This window comes from Rissa tridactyla, chromosome Z (genome assembly GCF_028500815.1).
Source record: "Rissa tridactyla isolate bRisTri1 chromosome Z, bRisTri1.patW.cur.20221130, whole genome shotgun sequence".
NCBI classification, from domain to species: Eukaryota; Metazoa; Chordata; class Aves; order Charadriiformes; family Laridae; genus Rissa; species Rissa tridactyla.
In genome coordinates, this window is record NC_071497.1 from 84,854,082 (window position 1) to 84,878,721 (window position 24,640).

General features: G+C 43.4%; 1 protein-coding gene across 1 annotated transcript; it reads right to left on the minus strand.

Annotated features, from left to right (window-relative positions):
* Positions 1–5,058: 5,058 nt before the first annotated feature.
* LOC128902953 (3-ketoacyl-CoA thiolase, mitochondrial-like) lies at positions 5,059–23,568 on the minus strand. The gene is made up of 10 exons (XM_054186738.1): positions 23,522–23,568; positions 18,523–18,689; positions 16,384–16,512; positions 14,557–14,673; positions 12,992–13,139; positions 10,840–11,015; positions 9,745–9,874; positions 7,451–7,521; positions 6,662–6,816; positions 5,059–5,722 (listed from the first exon to the last, which is right to left on the minus strand). The coding sequence occupies exons 1-10, from the start codon at positions 23,535–23,537 to the stop codon at positions 5,638–5,640; spliced, it is 1,194 nt and encodes a 397-aa protein (XP_054042713.1). The 5' UTR covers positions 23,538–23,568; the 3' UTR covers positions 5,059–5,637.
* Between the last annotated feature and the right edge of the window lie 1,072 nt (positions 23,569–24,640).

Genomic DNA, 24,640 nt, shown 5'->3' on the forward strand with positions numbered 1-24,640 from the left:
AGCCTGACGAGTATATTTTTTCTTAAAAAGAGTGTAACTTTAGCTTTGTGTAGCTGAGCGTGAGAAAAAACTCCTGAAAGTGAGTTGTTTAATAGTCAGTTCAATGATTAGACGTCCAGTAAATACAACTTCCCAGTGCTCTGCCAGCTCTTAAGTTCTCCCTTCTGTGTTACATTACATTATCTTCCGCTTCACACTCTTTGTAAATTTTTCAAATCCCCTTTCAAGACCCGAAAAATCTCTATTTATAAACAACCACAGCAGAGGGGAAAAACACTGTAGTGCAAAATATTCTTACAAGCAAAAACAAAAAGCCCAAAGATTTTATCATGTGTATTTTGTACTAGAGCTAAATGTTTATGAAGAGGAATTAAGATATTATTTTTTTTTTTCTCCCAGGCAACAGCTATAATAGATATGCTCCTAGAGAAAATATGTGAAATAGAAGACATACGCTCAAGAAACATGTTTGGCTACAGTACTGGGAGGAACTTGCAGAAGAATCTAACAGCATAAAAATTCTGAGCTCCAACTTGCTGCCAACGTTAAGATCTCTCAAAGTAAAACTCGGGTGAGTTTTCCTTTGAGATGTAGTCAGGCGGTGTTTCCAAGCTCCATTAACTGACTAGGTAGTAACAGGAAGGACAAACGTTTCACATGGGTTATCAGGCAGCAACAGACAAATAAAAGCCCCCAAACCTTTCCCCTCTTCCTGCTCCTTCCACCCCCATAGTTCATAGCTTTTGGCCCACAGAAGCAAAAAAAGCATAAAATCAGAAGGATCTAAGTGGCACGGGGCTAATGCACCGGCTGTGACACCTGTGTTTGGGACAGCAATGGACCATCCAGTCTGATGGCAGCAGCCAGGCTCTGCCCCCCTCCACCCCCACGGGCAGAAATCCGGTCTGCCTGCTCTTGTGTCTAGGTCAGGCACCGCAATCTCTCCATGGACCGGCACCTTTCCTGTCCTGAGCTTGCTGTGTGAAGCTGCTGTGCAACAGCTCACCGTCTCGCTGAATGAGATGGAAGCTATGGTTTCACAATCATTAACGCCACATTTGGGCAATTCCTGATCTCTCAGAAAACAGATTCAGCCCAGGTAGGGTGTGAACGTACATTCCCTGCTTCTGCTGAATCAGACTAAGAGCCTGACCACCAGTGGAAAAACAATAGCTGCTCTGGCTTAGTACCTGCCAGGATGAATTTATCATGCTGACAATTTCAAAGAGCTGTGGGTTAGCAGCCTGAGTTTACACCTGATCTGCCCTGCAATTCCTGTGGCTACACCATTTTGACCTGGCATTACTAGCCCTACAGCTGGATTTGTTATCAAACAGCAGCCTTAAATAAGCATAAAGTGGTTACCCTTTTATCTTAACTCACCTTCCATGAGAAATATTTATCCGTTATAAAACTAAAACCAACAATCATGTTCCAATCTACCTGTTCAATTTAATTTTTCGTGTAAACGTACCTAAGTCAGCAAAGACATCAGTAGCACAGGTTCCTTGTAGCTGTTTTCAGAAGAGGGAAATCGCACCCCCGTTATTAAACCCTTAGCTTGTGAACTCTCCGAAGGGTTAATTTCTCCCCTATGCCCCTCAGCACCCCAGTGCAGCATCCAGCTGACCCAGTCGGACAGGGACTCTGCTAGGTGGAGAGGCGAGACGGAGCCCTGCCCAGTTTAACAGCATCCCGCCAGATGGAAAACATCTGGATTTACAGCTTGTGGAAAAGCTTATTAGAAATAGTCTCACAGTGAGGCGAGACTTGCCTGAAATGGTGCACTTTAGCAGCCCCATCTTAATTACTGGAGCCCCACTAGCAGCATAACAGAAATAATCCAGAAAGGAGTGCAACAGGTAAATCTATCTCTATCAGGTCTCTGTACCTTCTCCCTCTCTCTCACAAACAGTTGCTTAGGATTAAGGTCTAAGATTCTCTTCTTCATCTTCTGCCAGATATAGTACCTCAGTCATCATCTTGTTGAACAAGTCCTCTCAAATTGCAGTTGGAAGACACTCTGTAAAACAACAAATGCTTTCTAAATCACTTGAAAATCAAGCAGCACCAAAGACTCTGGGGTGCACAGTAGCAAAGATGTGTCGGTATCGCGGCACCTGCCTGTTTAAAACCCACAAAAGGAGAAATGAGACCTGAAATTCTGAGTGATTCAGTTCCAAGGTTAACCCAGCCCGCGCTTGCGAGGAAAGCTGCGCGACTGTATGGAGGACAAATGCTTGTGCAACACAGGGAGGGCTGCAGGGTGTTTAGAACGCACCACCCAGTGGTAGAAAGCTACATCGACATTTATGAGTAAATACCGCCCAGCTTTACACGGGCAATGAATAATTGCCACAACGGCTTTCTTTTCTCACACATTTTAAGGAAAAAAAAAAAAAAAAAAATCAACATTTTCATTATACTGTATAATAACTCACACAAAAATAAAGAATACAGCTGAGCCTAAAAAGAAAAAAAAACAAAACAGTTTGCACTCGGTACAATCAATGTATGCAATTATCCCTCTGAAATCTAACACACTTCATCTGTATCCTTTGCTCTTTCCAGGACACTATTAAATTGCTCCAATCCTGATTGCTCTCAGCAGAGATGCCTTCATTTCCCAAAGGCAGAAACACAGCTCTTACCATTGTTCTATCTGGGTAGAACTGGAGAACTGGAGTTCTCTGGAGAACACGCTTTGGAATGATGTGCAAGGATCAGATATTATGGCTGTTATTCTGTAATAAATTGGACTTGCTAGTAAAGACAGGCTCAGAGCAAATCCTCAAGGCTAGGCATCCCTATATATTGTGGAAGACTGGCTTAGGAATCAAATGTCAGTGCTTGTGTTCATCTTTAATAATAACTCGGTAAGAAAAAGTCAATATTCTGAAGCACAGCAAACTGTGTTTGCGCACGACTGAGCACAGGGCCGCGTTTTGCACTTCTGGGAATCCCACGCTCTAGGTTTGAAAGTGACATCAGGAACTACAGAAGAGGAACGCAATATATTCCCCCAAAAAACAGAGCATCCACGCACCTTTCAGAAGAAGGACTTCTCCCTGGAGACACCGACAACTCACTTGATGACTGGTAATCTCCAGAGAGCGATTCCCAATGGTCTCAACCGTTCAACGGTTTACTTAACACAAAGTGCCCCTTTTGGCATCAGTCTAACAAAGCAGCCACATTTTACATGGGCAACAGAGAGCAGAAGCACATGTTTGGACAATCCTCACCCTAAACGTGAACGTAGGTTGGTTTCTAACCTAAAGAAGGGATTGCATGCTCCCTAACCAAACTTTAGAGGGAGTGTTTATGCCACCAGGCGCTGCAACCTGAGACCACAGACAGGTAAAAAGAAAGAAATTAAGTTTACTCCCAAAACAAGAGCATTTTCGCTTAATGTCCCTGAAAAAGCAGACACTGAACTTCAAAATCCAGACGTTGTGGGAGAAGTTGCATCTATCAGAAGCGCAATACGTCAAGTCCCAGTAACTTCATGGGAAAGGATTGCACCGTTTCACTGTAGCATGACAAAGCCCCCCATCAGAGGCTTTTCCAGGAAATGAACAGGATAAAAATGGAATGATAGGGGAATAAGCAGATGGCTCCACAGCAAAGAAAGGTTATTAGCAGGATATACAGTCATCTGTGCTGATAACACGGTCATAAGTTATCTGGAAAATGAGGTGGACATCATGATGCATTTTGCAGAACATACACAATTATTCAGGATGACCAAATTCAGCTCTTACAGCTAGAATTACACATGGATCTCAAAAAACTGAATGATAAGAGAGGGGAATGAAACATTATGTGCAAAATGAAGTGCCTGAAGGGGATTATTCTTTACTGTACCTACACAGCGATGAGTTCTGAAAGAACTGTTACTACACAGGGACGAGATCTTGGAAAAACTGCGGCCAATTCTCTGAAAATAAGAGTTCAGTGATTATCCACGGTCACGAAGGAAGAGGAAATTAGTTATTGGGTATTATGGAAGGAACTATGAATAGAAACCATCCTGCTTTATAAAATCAGCGTGGCGACTGTATCTTGAACAGCGAAATCCCAGTAACGCTAACTTACTAAGATACATAAGAAAGAGGAAAACAGATACTCTGTTAGAGGAACACTTAGTTTGCTGCCTTATGGCAGCTGTTGTGTTTTTCTTTTTTAATCCATATAAACAGCGCTAAATATTGCTGCAGTCGTTAAAGAGACTGCATCCATAAAACCCCCAGGAACGGTGATTAACATACTTCAACTGTTATCCACCAGTTGGAACAACACTTGCCTTGACCTGAATTTCTTGCTAGGCTGGGCAGTCAGGTTTTGAATAACCTCCCACCTTTCACAATTGTCACAGCTCGTGCCAGCGTAGTGACAAGAAGAAGTTGTAGATAAGCAATATTTTGGCAGTGGACAGAGGATGAGGAAGAGTAAAGGCTAAAGTCTTTGCTTGTATTATTTGTATACACAGCACAGTACAGGCTATGGAGAAGCGCGCGCTGTCTCTGACACGGGATATATCCAACTACCGGTGAGTATCTAAGGCAGACATCTATATCAGAGCAAGCTGCAAGTTCCTCTTGACGGTACAGCAAGAGGGGAGGACTTCCAGTGAGTAGAGCCAATGCAGATCTCATTTTGTAATCTACATTATGTCAAATGATTCGTAACTTCAATCCCACTGCCTGCGAGAGGCAAGACAACTTCCTCAGATGTGCACTCCTCAAATTAGCTAAGAACAGCCCCACTTGAAGTGACTCAAGACATACAGACAATACTGTTAGAGGAAGTTGAGAAATGAGTTGCTGTATGCATGCAGTTACCGTGCAGCAACACGGTTAGATGCAACTCCCACCCTTCTTGGAGGGCTGGCAGATTTGCTAGAGTTCTCTAGAAACTACCTCGTAAACACCAGTTATTCCTCAGCCAGGAAAAACAGTCTCTCCAAAACCCAACGCTGACTTACCAAAACTAACAATTCTCAGTGGGATTTACTTTTAAAACAAACAAACAAACAAACAAACAAACACCAAGCCCTTTTTTTTTTTTTCTGTTATATTTATTGTTCTTTAGGAGGCACAACGGAAATTTCAGCTTTCGCTCATTTTCTTTTCCCTTGCAAAACAGCAGGGTACAGGTCATAGCCCTCAATCCACAATCAGTATATACTTCAGAAGGTCGCCAATTAAATTTTCACATCTCCTGATGATAAAAGAGGCACACGTGCCAGAGAGCAGCAGTAGCTGAAATAAGAACAGTTTAAGCCATACTTGCTTAAAAAGCTGCTCTGACTGCTATTTTAAGGCAGGTTTGGTGAAAGTTTGACAGGCAATTTCCTCAGGAAATGAAAAGAATTTTGCCTACAGAAATACATTAACTTTGATTGAAAAGAGGCTTTTAGAAAACACTTCATCAGTGTGAAATTAAATCGCTGTTACACTTCCTTTAGTTAGAAAGACATTAATCTTTTTGTTCAGAATTCAGGCTTCTCAGCTATTCCTTTACCTTGCAGGAACGGCACAAAAGGAAGGCAGGTAGTGATGCTTTATTGTCACGAAAGGCAGAAGTTTCTCAGGGAAGCAGTAATTCAGGGAACACTGCAGTCTCCAGAATCTCTCAGGCTGCGTTCTCGATGATAACAGCAATACCTTGTCCACCGCCAATGCAAGCTGACCCAACCGCATATTTCCCACCACGACGCCTGTACGGAAAAAGGAACGGTGAAAGTTATTTACATTGATGAAACCGTAGTAGCTGTCGTCCTGATTTTATGAAAGGAAATTAGCTATCAGCTAGGTACTACAAAAACTGACATTTTAGACTGTGTATGTTCTTCTTTTTCTAGAAAAAATATCACGAAGCCTCAATTGATGTTGAAATATTTCTCTAGAAAAACCAGGAGTTGCAGGGTCTGAGTCTTTTACCATCTAAAAGATGGTACGTTATATTGTTCTTAGGAATGCAAAATGGCAAGGAATGCCATTACGGGATACTTGTGGTTTCAACACATAATAAAAATGGCTTAAGTAAAATAGAATTTGATTGCCAAGGTAGTTCTTAAAAGCTAAAGTTTTCTACAGCTGCAGTCCAAGAAACAGTTTTCTGCAAGGTGCAAATTAACTGAGGCTTTGTGGTTGAACGCTAATATAGTGTTGCAAGTACAAGCAAAAAGATACAGTGATCTCTGCCCTCGGGGGGGGAAAAAAAAGGAAAATTGAGATTAAAACGGTGCTAAGCATCTCAAGCAAACCAAAAGAGTCACAATTCTGAAAATGAACTGAAGGAGAAAGAAGATGACGACGAAGCCTTTTAAATGCACCCCGTTAAGAAGAGCACAGACTTTTCTCAGAGGCCATTTAAATAAAGGAAACCTTCCTGCTGACTACTGTGGGCCTGGGTGAGATTTAGAGGAAAAAAAAAATAATCCTGTAATGGTAACAGAATGGAATAGGAAGCAAACTGCAGGACCTGGACTACAGCACAAAGGCAACTAATTCGTACAGAAACCAGCACGTGTGGAAAGTTTTAAGCCAGTGAACTGGAAGATTTCAGTCACACAGTATCCACGCTAAAAATCTTTTGCAGGTGTAAATACATCAGAACTATATTCAGCAGCAGCAGCTATCGGCTACATACATACCTTAATTCATGAACCAGATGAGCTGTGATCCGTGACCCTGAAGCACCCAAAGGATGGCCTATAGCGATGGCACCTCCGTTGACATTGGTTTTTTCAGGGTCAAGGCCCAAAACTTTTTCCACAGCTAGATACTGAGGTGCAAATGCCTCATTCACCTAAAACGCCAGAGAAACAATACAACTGTTCACAACTTTCAGCTTCATAAGCTTTCAGCAGCGTGTGTGCACACAAGATTAAATGAGGTGCACTTCCTCTCCGGGTCATTTTGATTAAGAAAAATATTAAACATTGTGTTTATAAAAGCGTTACCTTGGACAAAATACAAATTGTCAGGCCAACCCAATGTAAATTCAAATCCTTCTGGCACATGTGATACAAAATAAGTACGTAGTATATTCTATCTTTAAAAAGGCATGGTATATTCTGATTTACTGTGTTCACGAAGAGCGTGTTTCTCTGACTAAAAAAGGCCTTGTTCACAAATGGAGAAGCGTGACTAACTTAAAACAGTAACAGTCCAGCCAACGGAGTAAAACCTCATGTCACATGAGGCTATTTTTTGTTCCATGGAATGCTATCACGCCATTTGCAATTTCCACGTGCCTGAGATTTTTGTAATGACTGTGCACCTGTGTGGTGGAAACTAGATGGTCAGGCGGGCCAGCTAAAGTAGGTGGGCTCCAGGCATGCAGAAACACCCACCTTGTGATGATGGGCTACACGTACGAGTAGCATGTTTCTGCTAAAAAGATCCGGGGTAACCCCACTGTTCATGTTAAAACTCCTTACCTCTACCAAATCCATGTCCTTCAGGGTCAATCCTGCTTTCTTCAGAACCTCAGTAATTGCAGGTACAGGGCCTAAGTGTAAATTGTATACACAGTTAGTTAAATAAAAAAAAAAATACGAAGGCTTATAAACACGTTATACAAAGGAGAGCTTCATAAAGCCTCATCAGATCCCCTCCCATGAGCCCCTGGGCAGCCAATGAATTCTGGATATGCCACTCACCTGCTTTATTAGCTGGTGAGAGAACTCCCTAAAACTCACAACTATTTGGCAGCCTCCTCAACACGCCGCCAGGGAAAGCTAGGAGCGTCACTACTGCTGCACAGCTATGTTGGTAAACACACGCATAGCTTGCAAGTCCAGAGAACTGAAAGTCCCCAGCCAAAGAAAAGAACTTTGCGACAGTTTTGAGGCGCTCTCCTTCCCAGTGCTCTTGGTTCGGCTTATTCTTTCCTCACAATTTGCAGCCTCCGGGTATATAAAAAAGAAAAAGGCAGGCTGTTCTAGAGTTTGCTGGTCATGGGTTTAGTTACGGGTACCGTTGTTTTGGTGTTCTTAATGCAATTTCTCTGAAAATCTCCTAGTCAAAAAAACTAATAATAAAACGTTCCCTGTGACCCAGGTCTCAGCCAACTGAAGACAGTAAGATTATTTTTTTTTGAGAATATTACAGACTTTGGCAATAAAACTGTTCTCTGGAAGAAAGCTGACCTCTACGATGTAGTATAATCCGCTAGGGGAGATTAATCTCAAAGCACAGCTACCTCAAAAAGGAGACACTCAAAGAGAATTTGAAAGGGATAATCAGATATGAGCTTGTAGGACAAAGATATCAAGACGTTAGATGGTAGCTGATCATCAGACAAAAAAACCCCAGTCCTAAAACGTTAACAATCCTAAATGCTACCTCACTACCAAAAAAAGGTGTTGAAAACTCAAAGCTCGAAGAATAAAAAACATAAAAATAAGTAAATGATTGAAGAGACAGAAAAATTAAAAGAAGAAAGGGCTCAGTTCAAAGCTCAGTGGATTATTAGAAAGCCTCAGTCAGCTTAATACTAGATTCTAAATGCATCTCATTACGGAGAGGTTTTAGTATGCTTGTTACGCGTGAGAGTAATGGGAGGGTCTCATGTGGACAATACAAAGACCATTAATGACAGCCAAGTAGACTTTTCCCCCCTCTTTTCTCTCTCTCTTTTTTTTTTTTTTTTTTTTTAAATAATGAATTCTCGCCCTAGACATTGTGAAGCAGGACTCCCTATCACTACCAGAATGCGAAAGGGCAGTTGCTCCGTCTGAGCTCCTCTTCTCAGATCTGTTGCTGTCATGTCGATGAATCTCATCTGGTCCTTTTGACTTGCTGGGGACAAGCTGCGGCGTTAAGGAGTTACGATACTAACTGTTTCCCCATATAATTTATGAAGTTTTTAAACAAGCTAAAAGAGTTGCCTGACCTAGAAAGAATGGGCTAGTTTAGAAAGCACAATGACAGCATGAAGTCTAGCGAAAGAAACCCTCCCTCTACATTTGCTTTGAAGGTTGTGCTAGTCAGATAGTCTGATCAAGAAAACAAATCTGACAATGCTTCATTTGCATTTCTACTGACACATGGAACCAGTCCACAATGACCCCTCCGAGCAGAATGGCAGAAAGGAAAAGCGATGCTGGGACACAATGCTGTCTACAAACTAAACAGAAGGGAAAAATCCTGGGGTGTCTGCATTGGCTTTGAGGGTTTGTTTGCGTTAACAGCTACTTGATTAGGAAGCAGAAATTATGGGTCTAAAAAAAGAGAAGTAGTTGGTTTGCCAAAATAATACCTGGACAGATGTGTATCCTGGAATCCAATCTTAGCTTGAGCAACTGAGTAACTGCTGAGAGGTGTACACCTAGGCAATGCTCTTTCAGGAAAAGCTTACTAAAGGGAATTTCAGGAGAAGAGTGTTTCTAAAAAGATTGAGAGAGTGCCTATTTTCTTGCGTTACTAACACAGAGAGTAAAAAAGGGGGAAAAAAAGGTGCCTGTGGGACGATAGTTCAGTGCTAATTCCACACGTCAGGCCCTGGACGTATGTTTTCAGTCAAACTGGGGAAGAAGGCAGTCCCTCTGCGTAAGAGGGATGGACTGATGCAGCGGAATGAACAGTCTCTCTGTAGTAAGCCACGCAAACGTCTTGAGAGCTACCCAACTCGACACACTGCAACATCCCTTTCTTTCCTTTATAATGCTCAACACAAGAATGTTATAATGCTGCTTCATGCTATGAAATAATGTCCTTAATTGCAACTTACCAATGCCCATTATGGAAGGGTCACAGCCAGATGAGTGATAGGCTACTATTCTTGCCAGAGGAGTAAGATTGTGCTTTTTAAGCGCTGATTCACTGGCGATGATGACTGCACCAGCTCCGTCACACACCCCCTTGCAGTAAGAGAGAGAAGCATTCTTAGTGGAGAAAATAAAACAAACAACCCCCCCCCCCTTGAAACTAAATATGCCCCTCAAAAAAAGCTTGATCCAAGACACTACTATTAACATTTAACAGACAATTGCATTGGCGTTTATTCAAAACAACAAACCACAATCTTTCGCTATTATGTGGACTATTAAAGAAAGTTAAATATAGATGTTTAATTAATTTCAATGTTTTAGAAAAGCAAAATACATTTTTGCCACTTAAAGTCTCCCTTACCCTGGAAATATCATTCTGTAGACTCACAAGGACACTATTAATATTGGATAACGTATGCACTATTAATTATAAAAGATACTTTACAGACACCCATACTTACTGTGGCTATGATCTATTTTAGGCAGGAATTCAGATTATATGATCACAGTGACCCTTCTGGCTCAAAGAACATTAATCAATTGATTAGGATAATGACTGTAAGAGGAACAGTCTGCAATGACATGCTGCAAAGCACCCAGTCTGCCCTGGGTAAGAGCGCAATGTGGTTTGGACAACAGACGATACGAATTGCGGCACAAAGATGAGCAGCAGCAGCATGGCCCGTATTATAACGCATGATTTGTAAAGCAAATCTTCAGTAATTATTGAAAGTAGAATGGCTAATTCTACATAGCTGCTGCAGGTATCAAGTGCATAACTCAAGACTGAGGAGGACGTGTCAATGCCTCAGTAAAAGAACAGTGACAATCCCCAGAAGCAAATTTTAGGACAGAGGAGCAGACTGAAGGAGCCCCTGCCATCTTGGGGCTGGAACGGTCAACCAGGGCTGTTCAACTGCAGAATTAGAAATCGCTTTCATCAGGAGACACCGCTGACAGCCATCAGTGGCCAAGCTGGACATAAATACAGTGACAATAAATTTGGAGAACCTTAGAGGTGACACTTTCACGACACAAGGCTTTGACGTACTCACTGAAGCATTCCCAGCAGTCACTGTTCCATCCTTTTTAAAGATAGACGGGAGCTTCGCCAGTTGTTCCAGAGTGGTCTGGGGTTTTGGGTGCTCGTCCTTTTGCATACTTTCTTTCCCCTTTTTTGTTTTCACTTCAATTGGTGCCATCTCAGCATTAAAGTAACCAGCATCATGAGCTGCAACCACAAAAAGGAAAATAAAATGACTCGGATAAAAATATCGAGCTGATTGCACAGCATGACCAATAATCCTATTTTCATGTGCACACAACTTTTGCTCTATTTTAACCAAGAGTTCAGGGACAGTACTGTTTATGCTTTATTTTGCTTAAATAGGCTGGCTGGTATTTTATTGTTTGTTTGGTTTTTTTTTAGAAACTGGGCAAAAACTCTACAAATAGATTCTCAAACTTCTCCAAAGAAAGTCTCAAATATTGAAGTGTTATTTCAGCTATAAATAATTGAACTCGTATTTTATTTTTTTTTTAACCACTAGATTTATTTTTGGTATACATGTCCCTGTATTTTTGCTTTAGTCTACAGGTCTGCCACTTATCAGAGGGCCAAGAAGCTGCAAATCTCGCTCAGAGGAACGTGGAAAAAAATCCTGAGCCACGTGTTCCCTGTCGATAATCAGCATAAGCTATTGGATAAAATCTAAATTCCTGTCCAAGCTGCTCCTCCACAGGATCTCCCAGTCAAGTCATGATTTTAGAATGGGATTCAGCTGCCTAAGCAACCTGAGACAATTCAAGACACTGTAGATATCATCTAAGATGCCCATAAGAGCATCTGGCCACATCACCTAAGGTGACATTAGACACCAATATTCAGGCAACTAAACACTGCCTTTTGTGTCCACAACGCTGATGTGAACACACAGATTTAAAACCAAACCAACTCCTATCTCCCAAAACTGTACCAAGATTCCCAGCCACTTCACGTCATTCCACAAATGCAACTCTAAGGGATTTAAAACTAAGAAACTGAAATTGCCATATCTGACAGTTTTTAGCTACCTCTGAACTTTCTCAATAAATTCTACAAAATCTTCCTTCCTTCCTGATTAGCCACAGGACTCTTTAGCGTGGAATAAGATGAACTGGTTATAACAAGCAGAAATAAAATCAGCAAGGCAAAATCCTAGAAAACAAGAAAGAAGCAAAAGCCTCTTCAGGGGCATGGTTTCTAGCAAAGCCTCCAGGAACGGCAGGAGTTAGTTAAGTATGATCAGCAGGGCAGGTAACACAGGACTACGAAAAGTTACAAAAAGCATTGCTATACCCATTGTAAAAAATAGAAAATCTTCCTTCAACAGTAGCAGCTGTTAAAAAGCACCATCATTAGAACGTTAAAGTATGCTTAGATCTTGCCTTTGTATGTTCAGCTTTGGGTTGCAACATATGGTGAAGTCCCAGGGTGATCATTATATGTTCTACTGTTTACACCAGCAACTCACAGTAATCCGTTACCTCTGAATTATGGCTTTGGCCATGTAAACCACCCAGAGAACAGTTGGAACAACTATCCCCTCTTCAGATTCCATCTGCCCTAACTGTTCAAAGGTTGTAGAACAGCATATGATTTGCAAAGGAAAGAAAAAGGATTTAGATCAATTATAGCATGGGCTGGCATGCCAGAAGGATGCGGGTCGCTGTGGGAGAGGACTGTTCTGGCAGTGAAGTGGAAAGAAAGGAAAGGAGTCATGTCCCATGCCTGGGACAATGCTGCTCTGCTGCGGGGAAGAGAAGGACAAAGCATCCCAGCAAAGGGGCACCAATCAGCCACATTCACGAACACGAATCCTGTTCAGGCGGGAGGTGACATGTGACAGGCCAACGGCATTTGCTGCCTGGACAGCTGTTGAGTGTCCGCTAGGAAGACGCAGCAAGCCAGTGGACACCGACTTGCTACTTGCCCTGCTGATAGGCACAACACCTGACTCAGTATATTCAAAGTCAACCCCCCAAGGAGTGGGCTGCTTGCATCACAAGGCAAAAAAACCACGAATTACAGTATCTGCAAATCAAAAGACAAATTACACCAAGACCCACCAGCTACACAAAACTTAAAAATACTTTGAATCACTGTTAAAAACTGACTAGACTTGAAACTAGTATCATACAAACACTTCCATTCCTAAATTTACTAACCAGCTTTGCATCTCTGTTGCGTTTTGAATGCGTATCGGTCACAGTCCTCTCGCGTGATGTTGTACTTTGCAGCAAGATTTTCAGCTGTAATCGCCATCGGTATTTTAACATGCGTGTCTGTTAGGGCTGCCCACAACGTGTCTTCCAACTGCATGGAACATTACGAAAAGAAAATTATAAAGCACAGAGATATTAACATTTATTATTGACAGTTTCTAATTATTCAGCAGCCTCTTGGAAACTAATGTCTCTTTGTAAAATTAAGTCAGGTTACCTACAGATATTTTATTTAATTTAGAACAAAGCAGTATGCAAGTTCTTGTGTGTTATTTCAGTTAATCTACATTGTGCTCTAGCGTGGTTCTTTCCACTCATATGTGCCCCTGAGAGATTTGGGAAAAGCCTATGATTCTTAGCTTTCCAGCATATTTCACTGCATGAATTATTTATTAGAGACTTATGAGAAAACACACCTGTCTTCCTCGTTACTAAGAAGGAAAGGTGAGGAACAGCCAAAAGGCGCAGCAGCCTATTGATTCTTTGGCTCTTTATCTACTGTGAGGTAAAATCACCTTACTTGAGTCAAAGGTTTCTGTGGTTAAAACATCTCAGGTGAGAAAATACCCACGTCTGACTTCAGTTAACCTGATAAAGCCAAGCCCAGTCAGTTCAGATGGGGTTTGTCATCTCTCTGTTACCAGTAAAGTTCGGCAAGATAAATCACTCATTCACCCGCGACCGTATAATTCAATTATCTTCATGATAAGAACTCAGCGGCACCTATGGAGACTCATTGTTATCAGCCACCTTGTGAAGGTGTTCTCTGTAGGAACTGAGGCTTGGCCACAGTGCCACACAAGAGTCACAGAAGAGTCAGGCACGCTTCGTATTCGCCGTCATCATCGTGGAAAAACAGCACAGAAAAAACCCCAAAGGGCTGAAACACTGAAATATCCCAATTTAGCATTTTGATGTCGGTTATGACCCACTGAGTAAATGGTAATTATCACAGCAGAGCTGGGTCCTGCTGCAAAATTCCCCACGGTATTCACTAAGGATTTATCTTCAGAAGAAAATGCAAAAATAATTAATCTGTCAATGGATTTAACTTCAAGTTCCCACTTTTAAATTTGACAGATGCTTACAACTTGGAAGTATACATGTTCTTTACCAGTCTCTCTACCCATTGCTACTCTTACTATCTTCACCTAAACTGTGTAGGCCTCTATTTCACAGGCTCTGACAAATTTTTATATTCTATACAGTGTTTCGATGGGATGTACCAAGTGAACTAATTTTGTGTCTAAGAGTTTATTGATATGTTTAACGTGGAACAGGAATTCAAATGTGGTTTTGGAAAAGCTACAAAACTGGCATGCTTAACAAAACTGCCTGGGCCTACTGTTTTGATAATGTGTGAGTACTGGCTTTGAACAACTAAATCGGGATCTAATCTCCAATAATTCCACTTGCAAGGATATAGTGACTGTGGGCCCAATACTTTATGTTGCTCTGTAAAAATGACTTTATTCAGAGAAAAAAAAGAAGTAAAAAAAGTACTATACCTTGAGTTCTGCTCCTAATCTGGTTCCAAATCGAATGTTTCGAACTGCATACGGAGCCTGGCTCATATTTTCAGCTCCACCACACAGAACAACTTCCGACTCATTCAGGCAAATTTCCTGTTAACAGAAAAACAAAACAGACCTAGGATTTAGTCTGCTGTTTTTGTAAGAGAGTAACAACTGTTTTAGAAAAAGACCTCGTCACCTACAAAGCCACACACAGAGAATGAATTCAGGCTTAGCCATGTGTATTATTTACGAAGGGTTTACTCTTTTATTAAGATTGGGGTCTGTCTCTTTCATTACGTGTTCCTTCTTCCTCCTTTCAGCCAGGAACGATGGTATCAATGAGGGAGGAAGGGAATATGAGTGCACGCACATGACGGGACTGATGAACAAAGCCATCAAACATCTGCATGCTTGTGTGGTTAGGTTCACAGATGGCTGAGTGCTTTTTTTTTTTTGAGCTCCCATTCTTCTCAAAAGGAACACAAATTAAACCTCAAAGCCTTGTGATTCTAAAAAAAAAAAATGGGAGGTCATTTTAGAAAACATTAGCCCAGGTAAGCTGCGAAAAGAAATCACCAGAATGCACTAATTCATCATTGACAAAGTGCACAGAACTTAAAAGCCCTAATTACTAAACGCACCATCAGACCACTCAAAAATTCTGCTTCCTTAAAACGATTCACTCAGTTGGACAGTTAAGCTTATTTGTGTACTGGAATGGAAGCAGATAAAATTATCTTCATATGCATTTGAGACGACTAGTTAATAATTAGTACAACTGATTTATAGTAACACGTGCTGAGATGCTTCCTATAGTTACCAAAAAACTTTGTGCACATTTAAGCAGCTCAGAATAGAAGCTGCAGCTTTGCTGTGTGCCAGAGAAATACAGAAACATCAGCTGCATTGATGAAATGCCACCTTTGGAAGAGACCTCCCAACCACACTTTCAATATAACGGTCAAATTCCCCAACAGATTTTTGCAGTGTAAACTAATGTATGTATGGGCTTTGAAGAAAGCACTAGAAAAAACAGCCAGATGGATATTATTGTAAATGTGTAACCTTAACTCTACATTGTCTTCCACAATTTTTTCCTTTAGAGGATCAGATCTAAAATAATTGGCCAGCCAACGGGAACTTTTTTAAAAAAACACCTATGTGGTTGCTCAAATATTCATAACATACCCTTTCATTTTGTAAAGTCTAGACCACTGCTAGTCATAGACCACTGCTAGTCATAGACCACTGGTCTGTATGAACAAATGAAACAAAAATCACTGTACCAACTTACTCAGCGGTTTTGGCCAACTGCTCAAAAGCAGTTGTTTTTCTTCTATTTTAGAAGAAGTGACGCTATAGATTAGCTAACCCATGAGAGGGTTTGGATCTTTGAACAAAAAGACGCTTAAAAATCACAGGTTGCTGCTCACATAGCTAGGCGAGAATATAAACAATGAGCCAAAGATGAAAGCTTCCTGCTGTGGGTCTGACGCCCAGTAATTCCAATTCGTGCAAACAGGATCACAGAATGCAACTATTGCACAGCTGAGCTCTGTTTCACTTGTTGCATTCCTTACATTAAACTCAAAATAGCTAGAATGATGATTTTTAAAACCAACCACAAAATATGGCGCTGTGGAGGCTGAATTCTTGCACAAAAGCATGCAGGACAATAGAAGTCTCTACCAGTGGTAGCTAAAAATCCACGATAAGACTCATCCCAAACACAAAGTACACGTTTCTACACACGTTTCTTCTCTCACGCTAACAGTCTGATAAAGGTTACAACTAATACAGAAAAACAGAACTTTGTACCTGACATCCACTGGCAATGGACTGGAAACCAGAGCCGCAAAGTCTGTTGACAGTGAGGGCTGGAACTGGGACAGGAACTCCCACACGTAAACCAACATGTCTTGCAATATAAATGGCATCCGCGGCGCTCTGCGGACGGAACAAATAGGAGGTTTTGTTACACTCTAATTTCTTTGGAAAGTAAAAGTCTTGATGAAAACTCAGAATGGTGTAATTGTAGCACTGATAGAAGACAGCGTATGTTCAACAGAAATCCTGCTAGCCATAAGAAGCACTTTGATTCACTTCGAAAGGACACCATCCTATATGATCAAAAAGGGCTAAGGTCTTAATATCCATTTTAAAGAAACTCTGTGTCGTAAAGGCTAGGCAACAGGCAAAAAATAGGACTACAGATGTTAAGACTGAAGTCAACAACTTAATAGTCTTATGTTTTCCCTTATCCTTTACTTTCAGAACACCACACACACAATGGACTGAGATAAGACCAAATCCCGCCTGGCAAGCAGCAATTATTTCAAGGTTAAATAAAGTTGCTCAGACTAACAGGGAAAGACCTCCCCCAGAAAACAGACTGTGGGAAATGTGGAGATGCCACTGCTGCTTCATAACCACTTTGCGAAATTTCCTAACTGTGCTGTTCTAATTGGACACCGGCCCGTTCTAACAATGAAATCTCGTTTCTCCAAAGCTTTGCAAAGATGGTTCTCTATCATTTCTATATGAGAAGCAAAGTACCGCACACAGAGCAGTTTGCTTCAGAACCCACCACTTTAATACACCAGGCTCCAACATGAGATGAAAGAAAACTGATTCGGCTTCTGCACTTCAACTACTGAGTCAGCAGATGATGGCGAGCACAGAACAAAAAATTATAACAGCACTGCTAGAGGTTTGTAATGGATCTTTTCCAAACAGAGAGAACACTTATGCTCTTGGGGATCATGCCCTAAGCTAGCACGTATTATAAAGAGAAAGTTCTGGGCACAATCCTACTTTCCAATACAAGTACAGAAAAAAAAAAATTTAATCAAGCCACCTCTCCTGAAGAAGGGGAGTTTAAAATGGTCATACATTCATAGTTATTTAAACTTCATCATACAATACTTGAAAGGAATCTAGGACTAAAAAAAGAAAATCTATCAGGATGGGGAATTATGAGGCAAAGGAAAAGAAATATTTCAACGTGAAAATACTTTTTTTTATTTATTAGGAGAATGCTATTTTTTATGTGACAGCATTACAAGAGATTTGGATGCTACAGTATTTTTTCTCTAGGCCACAAACAGTTCTTACAAAACCTAAAAAGTTGAATACAAGAAGCTGAGATGGTAGCTGTAGGAAACAGAAGAATCAAAAGCTGCTCTTTTGGCTGAAAATCCTTAAGAAGGATTACTGCACGTTTGTTCGCTTATTGTGAAAATTGCCAGGTATTTGTTTCTTCTGCATCCTTGAAATGCTCAGTGCAAAATAAGACTGCCAACCCTTAATAACAGTGAAGTCAGAATACAAAACTAAACCAGAAACACTCTTTACTGTCTTGCCTAAAACAAAGACCTTAACCTAGATGTGGATAACTGCAGTTTTGCAATGGTGGTGCCCTGAATACAACAGCATCTACATCATAACATCTTTGGAAAAGATGTGATCGTCCAAATATCTCTGTCAATCAGGGCATGTATCCTTCCAGCTCAAAGTAAACTCATATTCACTCGAAAAAAACTCAAGGGAAATGGATTCAAATCAGTTACAGTCTCCAGAAAGAAAAGGTTTTATTCAATCCAGTGAAAGCTCACTGACCATTGAGCTACACAGCTCAAGCCATTAAAATAGGAAAAACGTACCAGGGACTACCAACTAACCATTTAATGAACCCACTTTTTTTAGATCGGGTAGTGTAAACTACCTTTGGTACTGAGCAAAGCAAGCTCAGCCCTGCTCCCAACAGCATCACAAATCATGCAGGGTATGTCCCTTAAACATGAACACGAAACACTACACGATAAACGCTACCTACCCGTTCCATCTCCACCCCTTTGGTTTATTCTTGGTTGCAGAGCAGAGGTAACTATCTATAGGACCACACCAAAGGAGACGACTGAAATAATCACCGACCAGCAAATTTTCCATGCAACCAACCTGCATGACACTGCCAACGACGACGCTGTCAATCATCTCAGGAGAGACCTTGCCAGCAGCCAGCGCGGCTCGAGCAGCATGTTCTGTCAGATCGGTGGCTGAGATGTCCTTCAGCAAACCTCCATAGGTCCCGAAAGGAGTTCTCTTCGCTGCAACGATGAATACACCTGCAAAAGAAGCAAGAGTTATCCAGATAGGAAGAGTCTAACAAACAGAAAACCACCAAGTCAGCCTCAACTGGACCACATCCTAAATTCACAAATAAATATACACATGTGAAGCCATGCCGTTCAAGACAAATAAGGATATAGCAATACTTTAGACTGGGAAGGTATGCAGAATGAATGGATAGAAAGAAAAACTGGGAAGATTCCAAAAATACCTCTTTTCCACAAAGAGGTTTGAAAAAAACCCAGGCAGTTTGGATACCAGGCAGAGAAAGGAGGCCGTCACACCACATCGGACATCAGTGCTAGTGCACTAAAAGCATGAAAGTAACACCCATGAAATCCCACAGTGGACATCCGTGAAATAATCAGACGAGGAACAGTTCTTCTAAGAAACAAAGAGGCCATTCCCTCATCCTGGAAAAATCAGCAGGTTTTGGCTTATACTCTGAAAGTTTTCAATAAGAATAAAAAAACCCCAAACAATAAAGCAAAACAAAAACCTGTTTTATATGCATTTTAACTTTGATTCCTTTAACTTAGGAGGAAAAATATTCCCTAATCAAAACCTTCATGCTATTTCCAGAATGACATAGGTCATCTAAACTGGATTAGCATCAGCCTTCCAGTTTCGCAGAAGAAAATCCAGTTTTCAACGGCCAGGAGAGCGTGTGCAAGCACGTGTGTACAAATGCATTGGCCAGAAGTAGCTTATATGAATTTCAGCTTGGGAGAAGCGACCTCTGGACCAAATCGAACATCTACTGCCTGCCGGGCACAGCGGCTCTCTGCTTCTGCGGGCAGAAACGCGCGGGAAGCAGCCCGTGAACTTTCCCCCAGTTGAAGAACAGAGCTGACACCCCCTTCCCTCCAGCGTGCCACAGCTATTTTAAGTAACGCTAGAAGGACAGATACAGATATAAGAATGGAGGCAAATGAAAATGCCTGTTGATGAAGCTGCTCGTGAAGGCTGCTTTCAGGCCCTCTGTTAGGGACCGGGTGATCCACGCTCTTTGGCTGGTTTGTCGGCGGGAGGGTGCTCCTCCGTCTCCCATGTGTTTGGATCCCAGCCTACGTGATTTCCAGAAAAGGACGTTCCAAACCAGCGAAGGTCAAGCCTGCGCCACTGACAAGGACCTGAACGCTTGGGATTTGAAACAGGCAACGAATATACTCAGAAGATGGGAAATACCCTGAAGTAGACTAAGCAAGAATTGGAGCTTAAGGATAGGGATAAATGATAAAACCAACGTGGTTTTCAAAGCCATGAAGACGCAAAAACAGAGTAACACCCTCACACCCTGACACTGCCCACCGGCTTCTTTCTGGGGAACCCAGAAGACCTTAAAAAGCAGTCTTTGCTAAGGACACCACTGCTGCTCCCTTAAAACACAGCGCTGACACAGTAAATATTCAAAAACTGTGAGAAGCAGAACTTATTTCCTCCAAGGGATAAATAGCTGCTAACTATTCTACATCCAAAAAGCCCACTCTTCAGGTTTTCAGGTGCAGAAGGAACACCACAATCAGTAAAACCATGAATTTTTAAGGCTTCTGTATATTCAGAGGTCTGAAAAGTGCCAAAGCTGATGCAGTGGGGAAGGTCCTGGACCCAGACTGGGAACTGACCCCTTGAAACCACACAGTGTGTGCTATACCCACCATCAGTTTTCACTCTTCGTTTAATCATCATTCAATTGATACCAGCAAGTAATTCAATTTACTTGACCGATTTTTTTTTTTTTTACTTTGGTTGTACATATTTTTTCAAAAAAAGCCGAAAACTACTAACAGACACAAGGTGTGAACCCCTACAAGGTTTTTTTAACAAAGGTGAGGATGCTTTAGCTGATTTATGTTTATGGAAAACAGGTGTGTTCAATACAGTCGCTGCAGAATTAGTCCCTGACCTCTCTAAGTATTCAGGTGACAGGTTTAAATTTAGACCAGTAGTTTTAACTATCCAAAATGTATTATATTAACAATAATTTATTGGATGTTAAGGTTGAGCCTTCATTAAATCTTAACACCACTTGTAAAGAAAAAGACCCTTAGCTCTTTTAAGGATTATCTCATGTTCCTAAGCTTATCTTCCCTGCAGCAAAGCAGGCCTTGACGCTCATCTTGCCACCACTTGCCCACCTGTCCCTCTGTCCCTTCCAAAATTGTGCCAGCAATAGCCGATTACAAGGCTTTGCTGTGGAGCAGCTCAGGGGCCCGATGAAGGTAAAAGACCTTGTTCCCCTCCCCATTGGCCAGGCTGTTGGTTATCCGCATTATTTGCTGAATCACATACACCCTGTTGCCTTACAAACAGTCTGGGGGCGAGGATGGAACTTTGCCCTTAAACCTTCCTTTCACAATAATAACGACATCTCTCTCTTTCACCAAGGCTGCTGGCTGCTGCCGCTTCTTCACCACAGCACCGCAGGGCCAAAGCATAAATCAGAGCAGATCACACTAACTAAAACTGACGACTAACACAGAGTCGCCTGAAAATGAGGGGCTAATTTTTATTCGGATCAGTTCTGCGCCTGTGTTCACCTTCTGGCTGCTCAATAAAACAGTAATTTCAGACTAAAAGAGAAGGCTGGACTGAAAAAGCAAGGGAAGAAGCAGCAGCACAACCTGTGTTTAAATTATGCTGAATTAAGCTGACCACAGAGCTGTTCTCCTAAGGGTATGTTACTCCAGAGCCTGCCTAATTTTGCGTGATTGGAGAGATGTCTACAAATGCTGGTCCCTCCACAAAACTTCAGGAGGGCAACAAGGGGTGGCTGAAGTCCTGAGAAAGGGCTCTACAGCCTTTGACAGCTCTTCCTAAGTCTCCATTAATTAGCACTGACCTACACGACCATGGCGAGACTTCCAGAGTCTCTGCAATTTTCCAAGGTGATAAACATTGTGTGAGAGCAGAACACTGAATGCATATCACAGAATGGCAGGGGTTGGAAGGGACCTCTGGAGATCATCTCGTCCAACCCCCTGCCAGAGCAGGGTCACCCAGAGCAGGCTGGACGGGAACGTGTCCAGGCGGGTTTGGAATGTCTCCAGAGAAGGAGACTCCACAGCCTCTCTGGGCAGCCTCTTCCAGGGCTCTGGCAGCCTCAAAGGAAAGAAGTTCCTCCTCATGTTGAGATGGAACTTCCCGTGTTCCAGTTTGTGCCTGTTACCTCTTGTCCTGTCCCCGGGCACCACTGAAAAGAGCCTGACCCCATCCTCCTGACACCCACCCTTTAAGTATTTATAAGAATTCATGAGATCTCCCCTCAGTCAACTTTTTTCCAGACTGAAGAGACCCAAACCCTTCAGCCTTTCTTCATAAGAGAGGTGTTCCATTTGGGGGCTAGAAAGGAAAGGTCACTTATCAAACACTCAATTCAAGACGTTTTTTAATCTGGTTTGGTTTTTTTTTGTAACCACCTGCTGCCAAATGGGGATCTGCTATCACAGGTCTGAAACATTCTCTAACCCTCCAGCATTTCTCAAATGCGCTTGGTATGAAAATATTTCTTCGTCAGATCCTATTTTGAAGGCCTAAAAAACAATCATTAATCTCTAAAAAAATTAAGGAGCAAGAACAGCACATGGAAAAATATTGTGGCAAGAGATGAGAGAAGATCCTGAAAGAGGCACAGAAAATAAACACCAAACATCAAAAAATATTGTGGCAAGAGACGAGAGGAGATCCTGAAACAGGCACAGAAAATAAACATCAAACAAGTATGGGCAAAGCTGCTCTGTGTTACCCAGCTCAGCAGAGCAACACAGAATTCCTGCAACACTGACTCGACAGGCTTTCAGCCCTGAAACTCCAAAACCGTGACTTACTTACACGTAGGTTATTGTTTAGGTACAGTCTGCCAAGTAGCAAAGGGCTGTCCAATACGTAGAAAGCCCTAGCACAATAAAATTTAACTTTGATTTTAAACAAGACAAGGTATTAAAGGGCATATTTACCTTATGCCCTATTTATCTTATGACCCCCTCAGGGCCAGGGGGGTCCCTGCCCAGGGCAGGGGGTTGGAACAAGATAATCTTTAAGGTCCCTTCCAACCCAAACCAGTCTGTGATTCTATGATTTTTTTAAGAGGCAAAAACTTTAAACCACGTAGAGAATAAAGCAGTCCTGTACACAAAACGCGTTTAGGAACCCTTGGCACCTACAAATAGAGATTATCCTGCACCGCTACCGCTAATGCAGGCAGGGGGTCGATGTGACAAAAGAAACTTTCAGTCACTCACACGTCAAGCGTCACCTCAAGTGTCAGTTCTAGTCACTGCACATAGACTTAGCCAATTATCGGACATGTATCCGCACCCTTTGCCGTACGTTTGCTGGTACCACGACGGGCTTAAGCACTGCAGAACGTCGAACACAGTATATTCGGTATATATTCAAGTAGGGCTCAATACAGACCGACACCGCGTCCCCTTCCCCACCCTCTGCCCCTCAACCCGTCTATCGCAGGGATGGCGACAGGGCGGCGACAGGACAGCGGGGAGGAAACCTCCCCACACCCGCCGGGAGGGACAGGGACGGCTTCAGAAGCTCCACGTTGGATTTCCTGACGGACAACAGGACGGGCCCCTACAGCCGGGCCTGCCCCGGCGAGGCCCACCCCGGGCAGGACCGCCGGGCCGCCGCCGCTCGCCTTCCCCTCAGCCCCGGCCCGCCCTCGGGGAGCCGGCCCGGGCCACGGGCCCCCTCAAGGAGCCATGGACCGCTCTCTCCTTCCCCCTCAGGGAACCATGGACCCACGCTCTCTGTCTCCCCCTCAGGAAGCCGCGGACCCGCTCTCCCTGCCCCCCGCCGTCTGACAGGAGCTCACCCCTCAGGAGCGCCATGGCCGCCGTCTGCCGCCCCCTTCGCCCGCGCCTCACGCGCTGCACGTTCGCCACGCTGGGGGCGGAGAGGGCGGGCAGGCGCGGGCGGCACTTTTAAATTTATTTAAAATTTCATATTTTTTAAATTATTATTATTTCACTTCTACTTGACTCGATTTCTCCTTCCTCAGCCCCGGAAAGGGCGGCGCGGGCTGTGGCGAATCGGCGGCGAAAGAAAAGATGGCGGCGCGGGCCCCGCGGCGTTGCCCTGGCAACGGCGGCCGCGGCGGCGGGAGGCCCGAGGGGCGGCCGGCACCGGCACCGCGACGAGCAGCCGCGGCGGGGACCGGTGGGGAACCGGGGAAGGCACCTGAGACCCGCGGGCGGCGGGCAGGGCGGCCCCCGGAGCCCTGAGGGCGGCTGAGGGAGGGTCCCTTCCCTCCCGGGGCGGTCACCCCTCTGGGCCCTGAGGGCCGCTCCCCTCCTTCCCGGGGGGCAGTGACACCCTGAGGGCCGCTCCCCTCCCTCCTTCCCGGGGCGAAGTCACCCCCTGAGGGCAGGTTCCCTCATTCCTGAGGCGAAGTCACCCCCTGAGGGCAGGTTCTCTCATTCCTGGGGTGAAATCACCTTTCCGAGGGCTGCTCCCCTCCATCCCGGGGCAAAGTCGCCCCCTGAGGGCAGCTCTCCTCACCTCCGGGGCAAAGTCACCCCTCTGAGGGCCGCTGCCCTCATTCCCAGGGCAAAGTCACCCCCTGCGGGCAGGTTCCCCCATTCCTGAGGTGAAGTCACCCCCTGAGGGGAGCTCTCCTCCTTCCCGGGGCAAAGTCACCCCCTGAAGGCAGGTTCCCTCATTCCCAGGGCAAAGTCACCCCCTGAGGGCATGTCCCGTCCTTCCTGGGGCAAAGTCACCCCCCTGAGCACCTCCTCTGGTGTTTTAGTGGAGGTTTGTACCTTGAGCTTCTTCGCAGCTCCCGGCTGGCCCAGCGCTGTTCCTTTTCCGAGCTTTCCAACCTTTCTGGACTTGGATGATCTCCGCCATGTCCCCTCTCCATTGCAACCTCTCAGCTGTGCGGAGGGGATCCACAAAAAACACCTTTCAAAGCTCTGCTGGTTAAAACTGCACG